Genomic DNA, 22,321 nt, shown 5'->3' with positions numbered 1-22,321 from the left:
AATGTGTACGGGGATGTTGGTCCAGTTTTAGGAGAGTTGGCTGTTTCCTTGCTATCCCGGGTCTGTGGAGCCATCTAAGGATAGGTCAGAGGGAACATGTCCAGTAGAAGCGTGTGTCTGTGACAGGAGATTGAGGTTGCTTCTCTGGAGCTATCCTGGATGTAGTAAGTGCCTGGACTTGACAAGATGTTGAAAATATGTTATTATAGGTAGGGAATAAGATTAAGTACATTTGGGAGAAAGAAAAAGTGTTTTAAGGTGCACATTTGAAACCCAGAGGAATCCCACCCTCTGGAATAGGTAGTAAGTGGGAACTTTGGGCAGATGGACTTATCTGGGTGGAGCCTGTTTGGTCCATGAGAGGTAGATCTGAGTGGGTTTCCTGTAGCTTATAAGCTAACTATATGAATAGTCTTTAAGATGAACATTTTGTGGAGCAGAAGGAACAAGAATTTGTGATTAAAAAGTTGGATCATATAGTGGAAGGTTTTATTAGAGTTAATGTTAGGACAGTGGCATAGCAAAAAGAGGAAATATGAAGCATTTAATGAATGGAAACCGAGTTTAGGTACGAAGATAACAGATTACATCTGTCAAAGTTTTTTTCTAGCTGCTATCTTAGCTGTCAATGTAGTCAGAAGTCTGAGAAATAAAAATTTAGCAGTTATATCATTTAAAAAATGACAGTGTCCACTAGCCAACGGTTCCCTGCGGTCTTCGTGGTCTCCACGGCAACCTGGGCGGTCAGTCTGCCTTTCAAGCACAGAAGATGCAGGGCTTTTTCTCTGTGGAATGGATACGCGTGACATGAGAAATGACTTACCTTGATTTAACCTAGTCATTTGACTCAGGGTATCCAGTGTTGTCCACTGAGTTTTTCAGTGATTATCATATCACAACCCAGACAGTATCCTGTAGCTGTGTCCAGATCTTCTGAGACCCCGTGGGGTTTAACTGTTAAAGGCTTTGGGAATTCTGTCTGTCATAAACTTAATAATGAACAAACTTCTGACAAGATTTAAGACTATATTGATTTGTTATAACTGAATAGAATTTAATGGACTCATGATCTATAAGTAACTTGGACAGGTTGTGTAGGTAGAGAAAAGTACATTGTTGTATTAGCAGAGAGACATATGGCTAAGACCAGAATAAGAAAGCTGGCAGCAGTGGCATAAGATCTTGGTGACAGAAAATGAGTCTGTCCAGGCAGGTTTAGACCTGTGTCACAAACTGAGCATGCAGGCCGTGAGAACAGGCCAAGGGTGTGGGAGCAAGGATAGGTAAGCGCTTGGGCATAGGGAACCTTTTTCCGTTTATCAGGCTGCTGGCAGTATGTGTGTAGATCCCTTAAGATATACGTTTGAAGACATTGCAGCACCCATCGGGGAGTTATTGGATTATTTGTACCAGCATCTCAAGAATAATTCAATAACCAAAAATTCCAGCCAGGCTAGAGGCCTAAGACTTCACCAGTGCCCCCTAGAGGCTATACACAGTAAGTCCTCGACTTACCAGGAAGCATCTCACCCTAGGCCTAGGGGTTTTTAAAAACAGCTGCTAGAGCCTAGAGCGGGAGGGGTGTGAGAGCCGCTTTCGAGGGGTGTGGTCCCCCAAGGGGCTGGAGGACATTGAAATGTGTGTGTTTGGGTTTTTTTTTTTTTTTTTTTTTTTTTTGGTGGTGGTCTGGTGGCAGGAAACGTGGAACCGAGTTTTTGGTTTGGGCCTGTGTGGCAGGGCCTCGGCCTTGGTGGCTGTAGCTGTGCAGTGGTCTGCAGGTCGCTGCATTGGTTCAGGCAGTGCCATGCGGCACACGCATTGCAGGCTCCGTGCCTGTAGCTGCGCAGTGGCGGTTAGCCCGCTGATCGCAGCCCCCGGGCCAGTGGGTTGGGGCAGAACTGTGTAATGGGTCAGGGGCAGCTGAAGCAGAGGCACTGTGGGTCAGGGACCCCATGGGACAGGTGGCCCTCTCAGGTCTGTGCAGTCTGGGACTTCCTATTAGCAGCAGGAAGTCAAGACCCAGTGCCTCTGGCAGCGGGAATGGGTGGTGGGTGGGGAAAAGGAAGCACCCCGAAGTAGCGTGTTCTGTATCCCAGCAACGTGCTTGTGGCACGTGGCACGTGGCACGGTGAGGTCTCGGGGCTGCAGCGGGACATCTAAAAGCAACTACAATAGTGGACAAACAGGCAGGGCCCAGTGGCAGGGGCACCAGGTGGTCGTACATATGGGAAAGCGAATCTAACAGATGGCCTCTGGCAGGATGTAAGGAATGGGGCCAGACCCACTTTTCCCCTTGAACGGTAGGGTCCCCAGCAGGGGGTGGAGTCAGACCTGCTTAGGTGAACCAGTTGAACTAGTGGCTGCAGCAGGCCGCAAATGAGGGAGCGGGGAGGGAAAGTCTATGCTACGAGTCAATAGCAGGCTGCAAAAGACTGACCTATGGACTAACGCTCGGAGCTGGTGCTGCTGAGCCAGAGAGCAGTTGTCCAGGCCTGGTGTGGAATTCTCAGCCACGAGAAAGAAACTGTCTCAAAAGGAAAGAGGAAAATCTCACCCAAGGGAACAAGTCCTAGAACAAGGGTCCAGGCAGCACAGGGGTAGCTCAGAGCTCAAGAACTCTCCCCTGGGACCATGGATAGTTGGTTACTCTGGCCAGTGGGGGATGGGGGCTACTAGGTCTGGGCTAGCGAGGGTGGATCTCTTGTAGCTTGAGGTGGGATGCAAACCTGCAGAGTTTCAAAATCTGCCAAGTCATAGCGCCAGATGTGTTTATAAAAAGATAAAGAGACAGAAGATATGTTCTATGGGGGTGTGGTAAGGTATGGGGGAGAGGGGTGCCTCGACAGGCCCACGCCAAGGTATCCCTTTCCCCTGAGGGACCAACCACATGACAGTATAGTATAGAATAGAGTTTATTCAGGGCATGGGGAGGGGAGTTAAGAGGGTAGAGACAGAGAAAGGCAGAGAGAGGGAGAGAGTAGAGAAGTAGAGGCTGGCCATGGCCATGAGCACTTGGAAAGAAGGGGAAGAGAAGGGAATGTGGAAGGGGAGAGCAAGAGCAGGAGAGAAGCAAGAGAGCAAGAGAGGGAGGAGGGGGCAAGCAGCCCCTTTTATAGTGGGCCAGATCTATCTGGCTGTTGCCAGGTAACTGTGGGGTAGGGTTTAGACAGAATGCTAACACCTCTGGTGGGTGATAGGCTAGAAAGGAGGTTAAAGCATTTAAGTACACTTACTAAAGTAGGTTTCGAAAAATATAAGCCTACAGGAAACAGCAGTGGGGGTCAACGGGTCAGCAGAGAACTAAGTCAGACAATGAGGGCAAAGAGAACACAAGATACCTTAGGACCGAGAACCATGACACAGAGGGAAGAATGGGCCCCCCAGAAACTGCAATCTTGACTCCTCAAGGCACTGGGTCCAGCCTCAGACCAGCCTTGCCAAATCCATTCCAGGACAAGGACACAGAACCAAAGTTCCCTTTGTTTTTTCACCATGGTTTCTGAGGAAGTCTTGGGTCCTTCTGGCTCCTCGCAGTATTGTAGTGACCGTGTTTGTCTCCCACCATGGAGGTGAAGGGGATTTATGGCAAGAGAGGGGATCAGAGTGGAGCACGGTCGGTCTGGAGAAGGATCTGGGCAGGTGTAGGCAGGGAGGCAGGTGGGAGTTAAGGGAGCAACTTAATCGTTAGGAGGGCCTGCCATGGTCCATGTTCTGCTAGAGCAGCAGTTACATGGGACGGTGGAAGAAAGGGAGACACCACAGAATGAGTTTATGCTTCTCAGCCTAGGGGATCATCCTCACCAGAACTGAAAGCCTCACTCCATTTCTGCAGACCCTCTTAACTGTTACACAAAAGGCACCTTTATGAAGTCAATTTCTGAATACCAAAACCGCTTCTCTGATCTGAGGGCTGTCTGAAGAAACAATTACCTAGGCAGTTCTCAGCCTTAGGAGACTTCCTGGTTTGCCAGGTCTGTCTCGGGACTAGGTTGTACAAAGGCCCCGAGACTCCTTCAGGGAGAACAACTGCATAAACCTCAGATAGCCATCACTGACTATTATAAAACTTGACTTCAAAGCCTGGGTGCCATCACTCAGGAGCTCATGCCGGATGCAGGCTCTGCGACAAGTTTTCAACCTGTGGGATGTGAGCCTTCTGGGCGCTGACTGGCCCTGCCTCAGGAGCTGCATTTCAGAGAGCATGCATACCAGCTATTCACTTTAAGATTTATAACAGTAGCAAAATTACAGTTATCAAGTAGCAACAAAATAATTTTATGGTTGATGGGTCACCACAACATGAAGAACTGTATTAAAGGGTTTCAGCATTAGGGACCTCTTTTCTAGATTTTAGATAAGATTATTGATTATCTAAACCAGTCGATTAAGATTAAACAATTCAATCCTAGAAACCAATGAAGCCCACTTTAGCTTTCTCAGTGGCAAATTTTTGAGGTCTTACATGATTGTCTCTGACAACATCTTACTCTGGAAATCCTAGAGCCTGTCATCCTCCTGCCTCAGCCACGCAAGTACATGTGCCACGACATCCATGTTATAGTAAATATTATTTTAGTTTTTAAATCTCACTTAGACCATATAGTTCCCAAATAAAAGACACAAAACCTTTTATATTTATAGTAGGCCTTAAAGCACTAGAGCTGGGTAGTTATCAGCGCTCTATGCTAGTTTGTCTACTTTCTTGTTAGTAATCCTGAGATATCACTTGCCACATTCTGCCTGGGCCACTCCTACTCCAACAGGCCAGCCCTCTTGGCCATGAGCTCACCATCTACCTACCTCTAGGTGACTTTTCTTGTCTTTCTCCCCTCTTTCATGGTCTCTTCCTCCAACCTCAAGCCTGGAATCTGAAGCCTCACCTACCTTTCTTCTACCCAGCTCGTTGAGGACGCTGGCTGCCGAGGTTGCTGCTGCTGGTAGGGAGACTCTGCCTGTGGTTGTGAGTAGGGGGTCTGACTCTGGGGATGCTGTTATGTGGTGGACTGAGGGAGGGAGCCCTACAAGCTCCCATATGACAAAGACAAAGTGACAGTTTTACCTATGAAGGATGAGGATGGTAGCCTTAAAGAATGAACCTGAGACTCGGAAAAAACCTACCTGTGGAGGATAAATGGTTACAGCCTCTCAGCAGGTTACAGGCTGAAGCTGTCTGAGGGCAGCAGGACTTTCACTTACTCATGTCCCAATTGACATAGGATCCTAGGATTGTGAAACCTGGAACCCAGTGAGTGCTAACCCAAGTGACCCATCCAACCTGGACATTACCTGTGAGGAACTTCTGTCCCATCATTTCTACCACTGTCTAAATACAGAAGGCTGCAGCCAGGACATTTGGCCCCCATAGGAAATCCTGCCCTATCCCAAGCACATGAGGGGGCCCAGCATTGAGCTAGAATGGGTTGGAGGGACTTCTGCTAGTGAGGCTCGGGGAGACACAGGGGACATCTTGGACTCAGGCTCAGTGAACACCCGAGTGTCCAGTAGTGTTGGTCTGTGTATTGTGGTGATGATGGATCGGGGCTCATGTATGCTACATGAGTGTTCTACTATCCTGCACCCCGGCTCTGGCTGGGACCTGCTTAACTGAGGTTATAGCACAGATACTGTAGTCTTCTATAGACCAGGATTTCCCCTTCCCTCTGCTGACGTCACACGTGGCTTTGTTCTGGTTGCAACAATGGCTCAGATGTCCTGCTGATATCACCCTCAGACATTCATTTTTATCCAGAGTCGAACCTCAACCTCTCCTGTCATGCAACCTCCTACCCCCTTGCACATTAGTCTTGGTTTATCAGCAGGAAGCCCCAGTCTTGCTCCCAAGAGATCTTTATTCCCAGTAGCACCACTACTGGATCCCATATTTCCCTTGTCTACAACTTGACTCAATAGGACCACAGGGAAAGAGACTTACAGGTCTTGGTAAGTGGATTATTGAAATGTCAGCATTGAGCTTTGGGATGAAGCTTTGGCTTTATGAATAGATACGGACATTAATTTCCAGCCTGAGCCCGTGGGCACAAAGAGTTACCAATCATCTCATGCCGTCTAGCTCTGTCTCTTCCATTTCTGCTTGCATCTCTGATTTCTCCTGGATGAACCCGAATTAGTGTTGGAGAGAGAGATGGAGAGAAGAGAGAGATGGAGAGAGAGAGAGAGAGAGAGAGAGAGAGAGAGAGAGAGATTTTCTATCAGGGGAAAGGTGTACTTAAGATACTTAAGATCCTATGAATTCTTCTTTCTGTCACCCTTCATGCCTTCCTGTCCCCTCCTTTTGCTTTCATGATCTCCATGACCCTGAAGGATCACTTAGAACTTGGAACCATGCTCATGTCCCTTTACCCCAAATTCTCCCAGCTCCTATCTTGTCTCAGCTGGTGATTGGCTTCTGCTCTGAGTCCAGTGGAGCCAGAGAGGCAGGGGATGAAGGTGCCTGGCAGGCCTGTCCTGAGTCAGGATGGAACTAAGGTGTTGAACTTGCTGTTTCACTAACTCTTCAGGTTAGACTCCCTGGCTCAGGATCTGTGATGTGGGAAACTTGAAAACCAGGGTATATGCCCCTGAGCTGTGTCCCGGCTCTGAGGGTCCGGCTGTGTGGGGCTGTGGACACCAGCACATGTGATATCTGCAAGGAACAGAGAGGGACACTCACTTGGAGAATGGGGAACTTCCTGTGGGATCTCTCTTTGGAGGAGGAGGATTCAAGAGTTTGACAGAGTGTCCTAGTTAGACTTAACTGTCATCTTGACAAACTCAAAGTCACCTGGGAGATAACTCTCAACTGAATAAGTTGCTTTTCAACTCGCTGTGGACATGTCTGAGAGTGATTGTCTTAACTGATGCAGAGGTCCAGGGCACTGTGGGCAGCAGCATCCCTAGCCAGATTCACCGTGGTTGTATAAGAGAGGTAGCTAAGCATGAGCCAGAGAATGAGGCAGCAAATGAGCCAGCAAGCAGCATGTTTTCTGCCTTGACTTCCTGCAGGGCTACACTATGACCCAGACCCAGACAGGAAATGCATGCTCTGCTCTCCTGAACTGCTTCTGTTCACAGTGTTTTTATCACAGTGAGAGAAAGAGACCTAGAGTAGTGTACAGGGAAGAGCAGTTGGCACTTCCATTTGAATCACTGCTGTGTTCCTTGTCCTCAGTAGAAGACACTTCCACATCCAGTGGGCTAAGAAAAGGAGGGATTGAGACAACAGACATGGGCCAGTGAGTACAGGTGCACCCCCTTTCCATTACTGTCCTCTCGATTGAGTCTGAAGAGAAATGAACCATGACATCTTTTCATTGACATTTTGTGAGCACAAGACTCCTCCCAGGGGGGTCTCATCCTCTGGATGCACACTTCATCCAACTTTAGTCCAGGACTTGCCAGGGAGAACCTGGAAGCCTATCTAGACCCACCCTACACTACATGGAAAAAGGAGTTCTGCAGAGCACAGTGAGCAGGTTGACAAGGGTCTGCATCCCACCTGTGCAGAGGGGATCAGTGTGAGGAGCGGGTGTGGCGGCAGTCCCAAAGGCGCCAGGGACTGCAGCTAAGTCGTATGACTTGCACCTGACTTCCTCATATAAATCACAAACATCTTGAGAGCTGCGCAGGTGTACCAGGATACTGGTGAATCCATTTGGTGGAGATATGCCCCTGTTGCCCTGATTAGCTGAAGCTTCGTGCCTGGTGAGGTGGCGTGGCCTGCTGTGCGTGGATGAGAACTGAGAGTATTTAAGAGTGAGAGGCCCAGGGCTCGGGGGGGGGGGGCGGGGGGAGAGATATAAACAAGAAGAAACAGGACTGAATAAACTGCTGTTAGAAGGACTCGTGGTCGTGTCGTTCTTGCTGGTCGAGAGTGGATGCGACAGATCAGGGCAGGTCATATTTGTGGTGTTGAACCCCCCAGCTGTAGCCCTAGGCATGAGACTTCAGTTCTCCCTGAGAACTCCAGGAAGTTCAGCAACTCATGTTGCTCACTCAACACTAGGAACATTGTTTCCTTGAGCTAGGAGACCTTGTCTAGGAGTCTGCTTTCCATTCCTGTCCCCACTAACCTTGATTTCCCTTCCTAGACCTTGTTCTGTCTCTTGTGTCTGAGAAGACCCCTCTCTTTCTGGAGAACCTGAAAGTCTCCTCCCCACTGGCATCTCCCATAGTACAAGACAGGATTGCTGATGGGGAATCACCCAGAAAAGGGCAGAGCTGACCCAGGAAGACCAGCGAGAACTGTGCTCAGCCAACACACAGCACAGCCAACTCATAAGGCTGCAAGGTCCATGGGCACACAGGTCACCTCTTCCCTAACACCAAGAACATGAAATTCCTCACCCAGCTGTTCCCGGGCCTCTGTCTTGGGTCAGGATCTTGACTGGTGACATTAGTGACAGAGGGTTTATCTTCATCCCCCAATCATCACATAACTGGTCCCTTCCAAACCTCACAGACATCTGTGCTACCCTCCTGCTGGGGAATCCCACCTTCCCAGAGCACTGAGGACACAGGGCAGACTGGGTGCTCAGCCGGGTCTGTGTGTCACAGAGACACGTAGGAAAGTTGGAGGCTCCCTCTTTGATGCTGACAGCCTCATGTCCAGGAGTCAGCAGATGACAGCCCTTAGATGAGTTGTTCTTTGAGGGCATGTCGATGCTTATCAGCCTTGTTGCTCAAGGTCTTGTTGGAGAAGAAACATAAAGAGAGAAAATGTGAGATACAGGGTAGCACTGAGAGTGGAAGTGAGTGAGCAGTGCTGTGGTCACAGACCCCACCACCCACAGCCTATAGGATTCTGTGAAGTGTTCCTGCCTGAGAGAAAACTCAGCTCAGAAGGAGGAAGGACAGCAGAGGCCAGGTGCCTTGCAGGAGCTGAAGGTCTCCTCAGAGAAAGGCCAGTACAGTGAGAAGAGATATGGAGGTGTCCTCTGAGCTTCTCAGCAATGGGTGTACCCCCTGGCAAAGGGTTCTGCTCACAGGTAAGTGTTCCAGCTATCTGATTGTGTGTGGGAAGGGAAACTCAGAAGTCCAAAGTATTCTGTAGAGGAGATGTCTAGAGAAGCCTTTGATTTCTGTTTGTAGTCATGGAGCAGAAGGTGCAGTGAGGGACAGAGGCTCAGCAGCAGGACCCTCAGAGCAGACAGGAGCTGAGGAGGAAAAGAAGAGCCTCAGCTGTCCCTGTTCAAAGTTAGTCACATTGGCTGCCATGGTCTGAAGGCCAATGTTCCTAACCATGACAGGGTGACTCTCCAAGTAGAAATTAAACCTGGGAATGCCAGAGAGATGGCTCAGTGTGTGGAGACATGCCAGTCTGAATTCATTCCTCAGCTCTCACAGGGCAGATGGAGATACAGGCTCCTGCACGATCTTCTCTGCCCTCCACACAGGTGTTATGCACCCACAATGTGCATAGTGAGACAGGAGCCTTCCCAAACTTGTGCATCCAATACAGAATTATGGAATCACACTTGAACATAATGATTGCCATTTGTTCCAAACCTGGGACTATATAGATAAATCCATGGAGATATCCTTCCTTCCTTCCTTCCTTCCTTCCTTCCTTTCCTTTGATTTCTTCCCCTTCCTTTTCACCCCAATTATTTTCTGAGATCTTTTCAGGAACCGAATCTTCCAAAAAGACAATTCCAATCCCTGTCCAAACTGAGCCTTTTTCTAGTGGACCAGAAGTCAGAGTATCTACAGAAGAAAGTCACTGGTTTAATAGAACCATAAATAGAACAGAAAACAATTCAGAAAGTGAGAACTGTGTGGAAGAGGAGGAGGAGGAGGAGAAGGAGGAGGAGGGAGAGGAGGAGGGGAAGGAAGAAAAAGAGGAGGAGGAAGAGAAGGTGGGAGGGCCGTTTCTCCTCACAGCAGACTGTTTCTATGAAGAGTGACATGGAAACACCTGAGTAGAGGATTCCTCAGAGAGGAAATCATACCCACTGAAGCTCTGAGGGCGTGAGGGCACGATGCTCACCTCTATTATGGTCAAACCCTTACCCACAGGCCTAAGCTGAGGGATGCTCACACCTGCTCAGGATTGGTGGCTTCTCTCTTTTCCCTTCTAGCCTCCCTCTTATCCTGCTGCCTCCTGCCCACCACTGCCAGAGTCACTGTGGAATTCTTACCTCCCCAAGTGGTTGAAGGAGAAAATGTTCTTCTACGCGTTGATAATCTGCCAGAGAATCTTCTAGGTTTTGTGTGGTACAAAGGGGTGGCAAGTATGAAGCTTGGAATTGCACTGTATTCACTGCAATATAATGTAAGTGTGACAGGGCTTAAGCACAGCGGTAGAGAGACACTGCACAGAAATGGGTCCCTGTGGATCCAAAATGTCACCTCGGAGGACACAGGATATTACACCCTTCGAACCGTAAGTCAACGTGGAGAACTGGTATCAGATACATCCATATTCCTTCAGGTGTACTGTAAGTAATTCTTTGTGAAGTCTGGGTCCTGGGTTGGGTCCCTCCACTAGGCACACAGAAGTGTCAGGCCTGGCCTGTGTCTCCTTTCCCTCTGCATTGTGTCTCCATGTTGGGGCTTGAGCATTTAGTGCAGGACACACACGGTGGAGAACAATGTCAGGTGTGTAGAATCCCTCATTTGATTTCACCTTGGAGAAACCTGGATTCAGGGTGGGCAAGTCAGCCAAGGATATCAGCCTCTGTCTATTTCCTAGGGAAGGTCTCCTGCAACCACCAACACACAATGAGAAACATCCTTGTCAGAAACACACACATACACACACACACATATTGCAAACAAAACAAAACAAAACAAAACAAACCCAAAAGTTAATGGAAGCCTTGAACACTGTATCCCCAAACATATGAAACTGTTAAATCTATGAGTAGGCATGGTCCTGAGAGATCATTAATTAATTAATTAAATCTTTCATTGGTTCCCTACAGATATCTGATGTGTTTTTAGGCAGCCTTTCTTTAAAAGAAAAAAAAAAGACCACTACTGGGTCTCACAATTCTCTAGCCCTAGTGGACAGGAAGACAGACTAGTAAAGAAAGCTAGAAGGTGATCAGGTGTTGGAGGGAACCATTTAAGGAACAGAAACACAACAATAGAGTCAGAGAGTGAAGACAGGATGCTGGGGAAGGGGTCAGGAGACAGCACTCCAACACCATCTACACTGAGTGTGAGCAGGGATCTGAGAGGAATGAAGCAGGTCCATGTAGACATCCAAGGAGAGAGCACCATACAGAGGAAATGAGAAATGAGGGACACGGAGCGCATGAAGGTAATGTGGTGACCTCCACCAAGTAGGGAAGGTGAGACCCTCACACACACACCTCAGCTGAGCTATGGACACAGCTGCTCAGGACACAGGGCACCATCTTAGTCAAACACAAAAATCCTAATATTGATGGATCTCTCTTCCCTTTTAGCCTCTCTTTTCATCTGTGAGCGTCCTACTACCCTTGTACCTCCCACTATTGAATTAGTGCCGGCCAGCGTTGCTGAAGGAGGAAGTGTTCTTTTCCTTGTTCACAATCTACCAGAGTATCTTATATCACTTACCTGGTACAAAGGAGCAGTTGTGTTTAACAAGCTTGAGATTGCCCGATACAGAACAGCCAAGAATTCAAGTGTGCTTGGCCCTGCCCACAGCGGTAGAGAAACGGTGTTCAGCAATGGATCCCTGCTGCTCCAGAATGTCACCTGGAAAGACACCGGATTCTACACCCTACGAACTCTGAATAGATATCCGAGAATAGAATTAGCACACATTTACCTTCAGGTGGACAGTAAGTGATTCTCTGTGATCGTTCAGTGCTGGGAGGGGCTTCGACAGACAGGACTGTCACTCCTGTCATGTGACTACACTTTTATCCCCACGATGGGGTTTGACCACTGTGTGCAGGACACACATGTAGAATGTAAACTCCCATGGGTCAGACTCTGTCTTCTGATTCCCCCTTGTATCTCAGAGGTCCTAAGATTCCAGACTACTCTGTTGAGGCTCTTGCAATGCACACGAGGAAATCGTGGAGTCTACACAGAGTGGTGAGCACTGGGAAGCTCTGGCCTTGGTTATCTGTCCCAGGCTTGACTAAAAATGTCCTGGGTTCCAATTTATCAGGACTTGACACTTATTCCTGCCCTGAGCAGACAATGAACAATGATTTTTGGCTGTCTATATCAATTCTGTGTATTTATTATCTCTAAAAAGTAGTTTCATAGAAAAAAAAAACAACAGAAAAAAATCAAAGAAACACAGGGTATTGGTAGACAAAATGGAGGGTTGCTTGCTCCTGCCTGTCTCCTCACACTTTGCTCATCCTGGTCTTATAGCACATGGGACCATGAGCCCAGTGGTGGAAATGCTTACAGTGGACTGGTCCCTCCCACATCAATCACCACTTAAAAGATGTGCTATAGACTTGCCCAGTGGCCATTCTGGTATTTGTATTTTCTTTTTTTTTTTCTTTCCATTTTTATTAGGTATTTAGCTCATTTACATTTCCAATGCTATACCAAAAGTCCCCCATACCCACCCACCCCCACTCCCCTACCCACCCACTCTCCCTTTTTGGCCCTGGTGTTCCCCTGTACTGGGGCATATAAAGTTTGCGTGTCCAATGGGCCTCTCTTTCTAGTGATGGCCGACTAGGCCATCTTTTGATTTGTATTTTCAGTTGATGCTCCTGTTTCAAATGACTCTGGCTTGTGTCAAGTTGACATAAAGCCTGGCAGCATAATCCAGGGCCTGCTGAGAAGAGCAGCCTGCTCCAAGCCCTCACTCAGCCCTAGTCCTGGGGTCAGCAGGTAGAGCAGGAAGAACATGTAGAAAGTGAGGCCAGAAGCTGAGTGCAGGTACAAAGGAAATGAGAAAAGTCAGGAAGTGAATATGCAGGGTGTGCAGAGACCAAGGTCAGAGGGAGGCATCATCTCAAAGCCCAGTGTGCATGAGTGTGTGCAGTGTCTGACCGAGGGCAGTGAGGGGCAGCCATGGAGATACCAAGGAGAGAGCTCCATGCAGAGGAAATGACAGATTCAATGGCACTGAGAAAATGGAGGCCATGAGCTGACTTCTACCAGGTGGAATAGATACACCCACAGGCCTGTTTAGGCTGAGTGAAGAATCCATCTGTTCAGCATGCAGGTCACCATCTTTCCACCGAGCACAATGAACCAATGTGATGGTTTTTCTCCTTTCCCTTCCAGCCTCCCTTTCCTCGTGCTGTCACCCTCTTGACTCTCCCCAGCTCAGTATCGATCCATTGCCACCGCATGCTGCTGAAGGGGGAAGGGTTCTTCTCCAGGTCCATAATCTGCCAGAAGATGTGCAAACCTTTTCCTGGTACAAAGGCGTGTATAGCACTATATTATTTCAAATTGCAAAATATAGCATAGCAACGAAGTCCATCATCATGGGCTATGCACGGAGTAGAAGAGAGACAGTGTATACCAATGGATCCCTGCTGCTCCAGGATGTCACTGAGAAAGACTCTGGTGTGTACACACTAATAACAACAGACAGCAATATGGGAGTTGAAACAGCGCATGTGCAAGTCAACGTCCACAGTAAGTGACTCTCTATGGCTTCCCACTGCTGGGTGTGGCTTACCCTACTTCATAAGTGGACTCTGAGGAGTGGGCTGTACCTGCTGTCTCCCCCACTACATTGTGTCCACACATTGGCATTTGGGCACTTACTGCAGGGCACACATGGGGTGGACTAACAGCATTAGTCAGAACCTGTCACCTGTCTTTTCATGCAGAGTTACCCATCCTGTGCTGGATAAACTCAGCCCAAGAATGTCAGACTCAGCCCTGACCCTTGGGCCTCTTACCATGCCCATATTCCTGATATATGATATCCGACACCTTGTGGGTGTCGGATAAGCCCTAGAGGAGGAAGCCATGGAGTCCCCACACAGAGAACCAGAGACCCTGGCTGCAAATCTCTGTGATAGTTAGACTCCAGGTAAAACTGGGAAATGTTTTTGTCATTGGTTGGCTTTGGATTCCTGTTACAGCTGACATGGTACAAGTCTGTCATGGCAGGTGTCATCACCATCCAGTGACATATTGAGGGCAGAGTAAGCTGTTGTAGCCATGATGACCCACTGTGTACTCTGCAATGCTTGCCGCCCCTGGTAGTGTGTCCTGCTCATTGGTGAGGAGGACAGTGCCTGACTGTGTGGGAGGAGGGGAGCTCAGAGACTTGCTGGAATCTTCTAAGATGGAAGGATGAGAAAGGGTCGCTCAAGTTGACCTCTGACCTCCATCTAGGTGCTGTGACCTTTCCATAAGCATACACTCAGGATGGTGTACGCCTGTACCTGTACACACAGCCATACTCATGTCTACTTTAGACACCTCCTTGTGGTAATGTGGGCTGGAGGTTTAACCAGTGTCAGTAGCTCCAAATATGAGAATTTCATTAGCACCTGGACATGCAAGATCTTTGGACATCTGTCTATCTACCCACAGGCATCTGAGCCTATATAGGTACTGGACCTTCTCAAAATATCTAATTAGATGTTTTTCTAAGAAGGCTCTAAGTGTAATGGGCTGGAAGAGACCAGGAAGGCAATCTCAAAGTGATGTCAGGTGGTCACTGGACCAGAATGGAGGTTGGGATTTGAAAACACAAGGTCTCCAGAGGAAGAAGTAAGACACAGTTTACTTGCACCCAACATCTTCTGAAGGAGAAAGGACAGTGAGTGTGGAGACACGAGGACAGAGCTCCCTACAGAGAAAACAAGACACATTCAGGTGTGCCGAGGGCATGGAGTTTGTTTGCTCAATCTCTCTGACTTGTGCAAACCCTCCCATTCACCTCTGCTGGGTGATGGATCTAAGCTTCTCTGGTCACATGACTCTGTCTTTTCACCAAAGACAAAGGTCTCAATATTGATGGGTTTGTCTCTTTCCCTTCTATCTTCCTTTTCAGTCTGTGTTACCCCTCCATCCATGGTCCAGCTCACTACTGAATTAGTAAGAGGAGCATCAGGAAGCCAAGGATCCAGACTCAACTCTAGTTTTCCCTAGACAGTTTCTCCTCAGGGCTAGCATTGGACTTCCTGTCAGAGCTGACAGGGAACAAAGCTTGGCTGAGTGTCCAAGTCCTACAGGGTGCAGGATCAGCTGTTTACTTCCATGACAGCTGCAGTCATGTGGGTCACCTGTGCACCTCCTTCTCCTGAGTCTCAATGGACAGGTGCCAGGACAGAAGCCAACTGTTCTGATGGATTTAGGATACTCAGATGAAAAAAAATGTCCCCAAGGGTAGGGACAGAGATGACAGTTCTCTAGGTACCTCCTTACCCTCAGGAATCCAGCCTAGGGTAAGTGGAACAGATGCTGCTGATGTGAGCAGCTCCCCATCCCCAGGTCAGAACATTGCTCATACCTAATCTTAAGTCATAGGCAGTGCAATGATCATGCACAGTTGTCCTAGTACAGGGAAACTGAGGCACATCAACCTCAGTGGCTGAATCAGGGTCATACAGTCAATGGGTTGCAGATGCAAAGCACAAGACATGACTGTAGTCACTGCTCCAATTTCTCCTCCCTGGAAGCTTTACTTATGCAAGCTTTTGAGCCTCTGGTTGATCTGTCTCAAGGACTGTCATTTGGTCCCCTTCTCTGTTTCTTTGCAGAGCTTGCCACACAGCCTGTCATAAAAGCCACAGACAGCACAGTACGAGTACAGGGCTCAGTGATCTTCACTTGCTTCTCAGACAACACTGGGGTCTCCATCCGTTGGCTCTTCAACAATCAGCGTCTGCAGCTCACAGAGAGGATGACCCTGTCCCCGTCAAAGTGCCAACTCTGGATACGTACTGTGAGGAAGGAGGATGCTGGAGAGTACCAATGTGAGGCCTTCAACCCAGTCAGCTCAAAGACCAGTCTCCCAGTCATCCTGGCTGTGATGATCGAGTGACCCATCCTCTCATGCTATAGCAGGGCGGGGCATTTCTGTATTGAGATGTCCACACCTACCCACCCCTGCCAGTTATAGATTTCCATTCATTCGCATGGCCATTTGGCCATCTCTCCCATCCCTCCCCACACCTGATCCTGAACCCCTCCATTTTCTCCCACATCCCCTCTCCTACCCAGTTCCATTCCTCCATCTGCCTTTTACTACTATTTTTCCCCTTCTACATGAGATTCAAGCATCCTCCCTCGGGCTTCCAACTTGTTTAACTTTTTTGTATCTGTGTAGTGTAGTGTGTGTATCTTGTATTTTATGGCTAATATCCAGTTATAAGTGAGTATATACCATGCATGCCATTTTGGAACCTGGTTACCTCACTCAGGATGATACTCTCAAGTTCTATCCAAATTAATGATGCCTTCAAATTAATGATGTCTTTGTATTTAATAGTTGCATAATACCCATGGAGCATATGGCACCACATTTTCTGTGTCCATTCTTTCAAGCTGCTAGAAACCTCCACATACTGCTCTGCTCACTAATGGTGTACAATGCAGCCCAAGGGGAAATTGTTCCATTTCTTCTTAATGGACAGAGAGTTTCACACCTTTACTGAAACAAATGAGGGAACTTATCTTAGCGTTTTACTGCTGTGAAGAGACACCATGAACACTGCAAGTCTATGAAAGGACAACATTCAATTGTGGCTGGCTTACAGGTCAGAGATTCAGTCTGTTATCATTCAGGCAGGAGCATGGCAGTATCCAGGCAGGCATGGTACAGCAAAGTTGAGAGGTCTACATCTTCATCTGAAGGCTTCTAGCAGAATCCTCACTTCCAGGCAGCTAGGGCTAGGGCATTAAGTCCACACCCACAGTGACATACCTACTCCAACAAGGCCACATCTCCAATAGTGCCAATCCCTGGCCCAAGGGTATAGAAACCATCACCTTCCACTCCTTGTCCCCCATAGGCTTCTCCAATCTTAGGAGTTTATGGGGGTGATACGTAAACATAGCATAATAAAACGTACCTTCCAATGTCCCCATAGTCTATAGCACTCTGAACAATGTTAAAAGTCCACAGTTCAAAGTTTCTTCTGAGATTCATCCAATCACTTGACTGTTATTCCCAAAGCAAGACAGGAAATTAGATGGCCAGACTCCAAACTCTGCATCTCCATGTCTGATGTCAAAGCGGTTTTCTTATCTATACTCCTTTTTCATCTGTGTTTCTGCAACAAACGTCTTTCACCTGGGCTGGTTCCACTCCCTGTTAGAACCTTTCCTCAGCAGATAGCCAATGGATGTGACATCTCGAACATCTTGGGGTCTCCAAGGCAGCTTCAATGTTATAGCTTCTTGTTTCAATGTCTGGGATCCACACATGGTCTTCTGGGCTCCTCTAAAGGGCTGGCATTACTTCTTCAACGTTGTGCTCTGTAGCACTCTAAGCTCAGGTTGAACTACTCCACTGTCACTGCTCTTCTTGGTGATTGTCCCATGGTACTGTTACCTCCAATTCACTGAGGTTTTGCACTGCAAGTAGGCTTCATCAATAGCCTCTCATAGGCTCTCTTCACTGTGCCAAGCCTCAAATCTTTTGCATGACCCCATCAGTTCTGGACTGTGGATTGAAACGGAGGCTGCACCTTCAGCACTGACCTTCCATGGCCTCTCACAGTGACAAGCCTTAGCTGGCCCCTGTTGGACCCTAGGGGCCCAAGTGTTGAGAGTGCGACCCCCAGAAACACAACTTGATGACAGATTGCTGTAATGACAAGAGGTTTAGTGTTCCAGTGCTCGTGGGGTTGCTCAGCCTTGCAGGGAGAATCAACCCCGATTGCCAAAAGCACAGCTTTTTTATACTCTTTTTAAGGGGGATTACACAGCTATATTATTATTGGTTAGCAAAGCAACAGCATATTTTTAATTTTAGTGGTCAGCTATTGATGTGGCAGAAAACTCTGTCAGCAAGGTCAAGGCAGTTTGTGGTTTACCTCAGAATTCAAACTGAGGCAGGGTTTTCCCAAGAACTGTTATTTTTGTTATGGCTTATTTTTGAGAACAGCTAATCTTGTTCTGGCAGCTGTGATCATCATGACCTCTAGTTAGTCCCTTCAGATGGGGAAGGGGCTGGGTGGTTTTGAACTTGTCTACATTGGTAGGGAAAGGGAAAATTCTTCAAGCAGCAGGGGGAAGGGAGAAGCTCTGCAAACAGCTCTGGTGCACACTAGCTAAGCTAAAAGCTATGTTTCTTCAACTCCTTCATGCCTTCAAACCAGTACCACCTGGGTGACTCTTACCTATTACCAATTACAGCTGCACCACAGGTACAACCTCTGCTATCTCTGGAACACCACTTCTTTGTGCTCTCAGAAAACACTTCCCTGAAGATATCACCTCAGTGATGCTGGTCTCTTCTTAATCACTGCTAAATTCTTAGATGCAGCTAATCAGCATCAAATGTCCCAGTAGTTCCTTCTATTTTTCACACTAAAGCCAGAGCCACATGGCAGAAGCTGCCATGTTCTTCTCTTCCTGGGCCCCCTTATTTTATTACCAGCGTTCTCTTTTCTGATTCCTTCTCTGCCTAAGCTTGGCTTTCCTGTCCCTGGCTCTATAGATTGACCTTGAACTCAGAGATCTTCATGGCATTCTTCTCCTGTAATGCTGTGATTAAAGGTGTGTACCACCATGCCAGGATTTAAGTTTTTCTTCACTTAGAACCTGCTTTTTCCTAGGCTGGCCTTGGATCAAAGATCTGTTTGGCTTTGTATACTGGGATTAAAGGTGTTTACCACCATGCCTGAATCTAAATTTAGCTCAGTAGGATCTTGTCCCCAAATCCCTTAATCTGTTTTCTACTAAAATATAGAATTCAATTCCATTTCACTTCCTGGTGCCCTTTTAATCCTTGAACCATATATTTCATAGTTTCCCTTTCTCAGCTTTCTATGCTTGCTTAAAATGATCTTCATGAGACTTAACTAGAGAACAAAGTCTATGATGGGCATTTCTGATTCTTCTTTTGTCAGTGCAATTAATCTGAATCTCTTCACCTTAGCTTCAGGCAGACTCTTTAGACAAGGGCGAAAAGTAGCCACATTCTTCACCACTGTACCACAAAACAATCTTTACACAACATACTGAAGTTCTTCTCCTCTGAAACCCCTTGGGCCAGATCAGCACAGTTCAAATTACTCCCAGCCACAAAGTCTTCCACATTCCTACTAGGAAGGCCTGTTAACCCTCATTTAAATTATTCCAGTGCTTTCCAAATCCAAAGTTCCCAAATCCACATTCTTCCAAACAAAAGCATGGTCAGGCCTATCACAGCAATCCTGGTACTAACTTCTGTTTTAGGGTTTTAGTGCTTTGAAGAGACATCATGACCAATGGCAATCTTACAAAGGACAACATTCAAGTGTGGCTGGCTTACAGTACAGAGATTCAGTCCATTATCATCCATGTGGGAGGATGGCAGAGTCCAGGCAGGCAAGGTGCAGCAGAGCTGAGAGTGTTACATCTTCATCTGAAGGCTACTAGCAGAATACTCACTTTCAGGCAGCTAGGGCTAGGGCATCAAACCCCAAGGCCACTCCAATAATGCCACTCCCTGGCCCAAGAATGGCCAAACGATCCCAACAGCCATGGACTTACACAGTGTGTAATAGACACCAATCAACACCTGCTAAGGGCTGTACACAGTGTCTTAGGCACAATGCTCATGCACTGCTCTTACAGAATACCATCCAGATGGATGCACAAAAATTTGAACCTTGTAGCCTGAATTGCTGAGATTGAACATGAACAAACATGTGTATCCCCACATAAACAGTCAATGATTTCATGCGACCTTGCATGCTACGTGGGTTTGTTTCATTTTTGCACAGAGTGGTTTACTTCTTGTAGTAATATTAATATTATTAATATTCCCTGTGTGGCATTACTATCCATCTCATTGTTTTATGTTCCTGGATGAAAGATACACTCACATAGCTTTTACTTATTTATTTTTTTGGGAGAAGAGTTTATTTCATCTTATATCTTACAGTATACTATGAATGGAAGTCAGAATAGAAAAATCAATCATGAACTTGGAGGCAGGCATTGAAGAAGAGGTCATGGTGGAATATTCTTACTATCTTGTGCAGACTGATTTCTTATTCCAGCTGTTCAGGGATGGCATTTGCAATATTAAATCATCAGTCAAGAAAATACTCAATGGTCTTTTGCTCACTAGGCAATCTGATGGGGACATTTTCTCAACTGAAGTTTCCTTTTTCAGTTTGACTCCTGTTAGACAATATTTGATAAAAAACAAAGAAGGAACAAAAAAAAAAGAAAGAAGGAAAGAATGAAGTAGGAAGGAAGGAAGGAAGGAAGGAAAGAAAGAAAGAAAGAAAGAAAGAAAGAAAGAAAGAAAGAGAAAGAAAGAAAGAGAGAAAGATTTTCTTAAAGAACCAGCTCCTGGTTTTGTTGTTTCTTTTTATAGTTCTTTTTGTTTTTACTTGGTTCATTTTATCCTTGAATTTGATTATTTTCTGCCATGTACACCTCTTGGGTGTATTTGTTTTTTCTTTCTAGAGCTTTCAGGTGTCCTGTTAAACTGCTAGTGTAAGCTCTCTCCAGTTTCTTTTTGGAGGCACTCACAGCTATGAGTTTTCCTCTTAGCACTGCTTTCATTGTGTGCCATAATTTTGGGTCTGTTGCGCCTTCATTTTCATTAAGTTCTAAAAAGTCTTTAGTTTATTTATTCCCTGATAAAATTATTGGATATAATGTTGTTCACTTTCCATGTGGATGTGGGCTTTCTGTTGTTTTTGTTGCTATTGAAGACCAGCCTCAGTCTGTGGTGATCTGATTGAATACATGGGATTATTTCAGTCTACTTATATTAGCTGAGGCCTGTTTTATGACCAATTTTATAGTCAATTTTGGAGCTGTAGTTGCGGAGAAGGTCTATTCTTTTGTTTTAAGATGAAATATTCTGTAGATATCTGTTAAAACCATTTGGTCCATTACTTCTGTTAGTTTTACTGTGTCTCTGCTTATGTTTTGTTTCTATGATCTGTCCATTGATGAGAGTGGGGTTTTGAAGTCTTCCACTATTATTGTGTGGGATGAAATTTGTGCTTTGAATTTTGGTAAAGTTTCTTTTATGAAAGTGGGTACCCTTGCATTTGGAGCATAGATGTTCAGGATTGAGAATTCTTCTTGATAGGTTTTTCCTTTGATGAGTATGAAGTGTCCTTCCTTTTTGATAACCTTTGGTTGAAAGTTGATTTTATTTGATATTAGAATGGCTACTCTAGCTTGTTTCTTGGGACCATTTGCTTGGACTATCATTTTCCAGGCCTTTACTCTGAGGTACTGCTTGTCTTTGACACTGAGGTGTGTTTCCTATATGCAGCAAAATGCTGGGTCCTGTTTATATATTCAATCCATTTATCTATGTCTTTTTATTGGGGCATTGAGTCTGTTGATGGTAAGATATCTTAAGGAATAGTGATTGTTGCTTCCTGTTATTTTTGATGTTATTTTTATGTCTGTGGGGCTATCTTCTTTGGGTTTATTGAAAGAAGATTACTTTCTTGGTTTTTCTAAGGTGTAGTTTCCCTCTTTGTGTTGGTGTTTTCCATCTATTATCCTTTGTAGGGCTGGATTTGTGGAAAGAAATTGTTTAAATTTGGTTTTGTCACGGTAAATTTGGTTTTCCATCTATGGTAATTGAGAGTTTTGCTGGGTATAGTAGCCTGGCTGGAATTTGTGTTCTCTTAGGGTCTGTATGACATTTGCCCATGATCTTCTAGCTTTCATAGTCTCATTTGAAAAGTGTGGTATAATTCTGATTGGTCTGCCTTTATATGTTATTTGACTTTTTTTCTCTTACTGCTTTTAACATTCTTTGTTTTGTGCATTTGGTATTTTGACTTTTCTATTAGCATGCAAATTTGCTTTTTATCATTAAGAAATGGTAAGATTATAGCAAGACTTGCTTAAGACACATTTGTTTATGATTTATTATTGGTAAATGTTCTGTTTGTATACTTGTTATATATTCCTGATTACTTGAAGCCACAGGAAAATTTCTCAAACAAAAGAGGTCATTGGGCTGGCAAGATGGCTCAGTGGTTGAGAGCACTGTCTCCCCTCCCATAGGTCCTGAGTTCAAATCCCAGTCACCACATGGTGGCTCATAACCACCTGCAATGAGGTTTGACTCCCTTTTATGGTGTGTCTGGAGTCAGCTACAGTATACTTATGTATAATAATAAATAAATCTTTGGGCTGGAGCAAGCAGGGACTGAGTGAGCAGTGTTGACAGAGTGAGCAGAGGTCATAAAACTTCAATCCCCAACAACCACATGAAGGCTCACAACCATCTGTCCAGCTACACTGT

General features: G+C 46.2%; 1 protein-coding gene and 1 pseudogene across 1 annotated transcript; both read left to right on the top strand.

The window, feature by feature from the left end:
- The first annotated feature begins 4,104 nt into the window (after nucleotides 1–4,104).
- Nucleotides 4,105–7,548, top strand: Gm36044 (annotated as a pseudogene).
- Nucleotides 7,549–8,744: 1,196 nt separating this feature from the next.
- Psg17 (pregnancy specific glycoprotein 17) lies at nucleotides 8,745–16,399 on the top strand. Its single transcript, NM_007677.2, has 5 exons — nucleotides 8,745–8,984; nucleotides 10,077–10,436; nucleotides 11,412–11,771; nucleotides 13,192–13,551; nucleotides 15,636–16,399. The coding sequence occupies exons 1-5, from the start codon at nucleotides 8,921–8,923 to the stop codon at nucleotides 15,917–15,919; spliced, it is 1,428 nt and encodes a 475-aa protein (NP_031703.1). The 5' UTR covers nucleotides 8,745–8,920; the 3' UTR covers nucleotides 15,920–16,399.
- Nucleotides 16,400–22,321: the final 5,922 nt, after the last annotated feature.

The sequence above is a fragment of the Mus musculus genome, chromosome 7 (assembly GCF_000001635.26).
Source record: "Mus musculus strain C57BL/6J chromosome 7, GRCm38.p6 C57BL/6J".
Lineage (NCBI taxonomy): Eukaryota > Metazoa > Chordata > Mammalia > Rodentia > Muridae > Mus > Mus musculus.
Note: the sequence above shows the minus strand (reverse complement) of the source record. Positions and strands in the feature narration are given on the sequence as shown.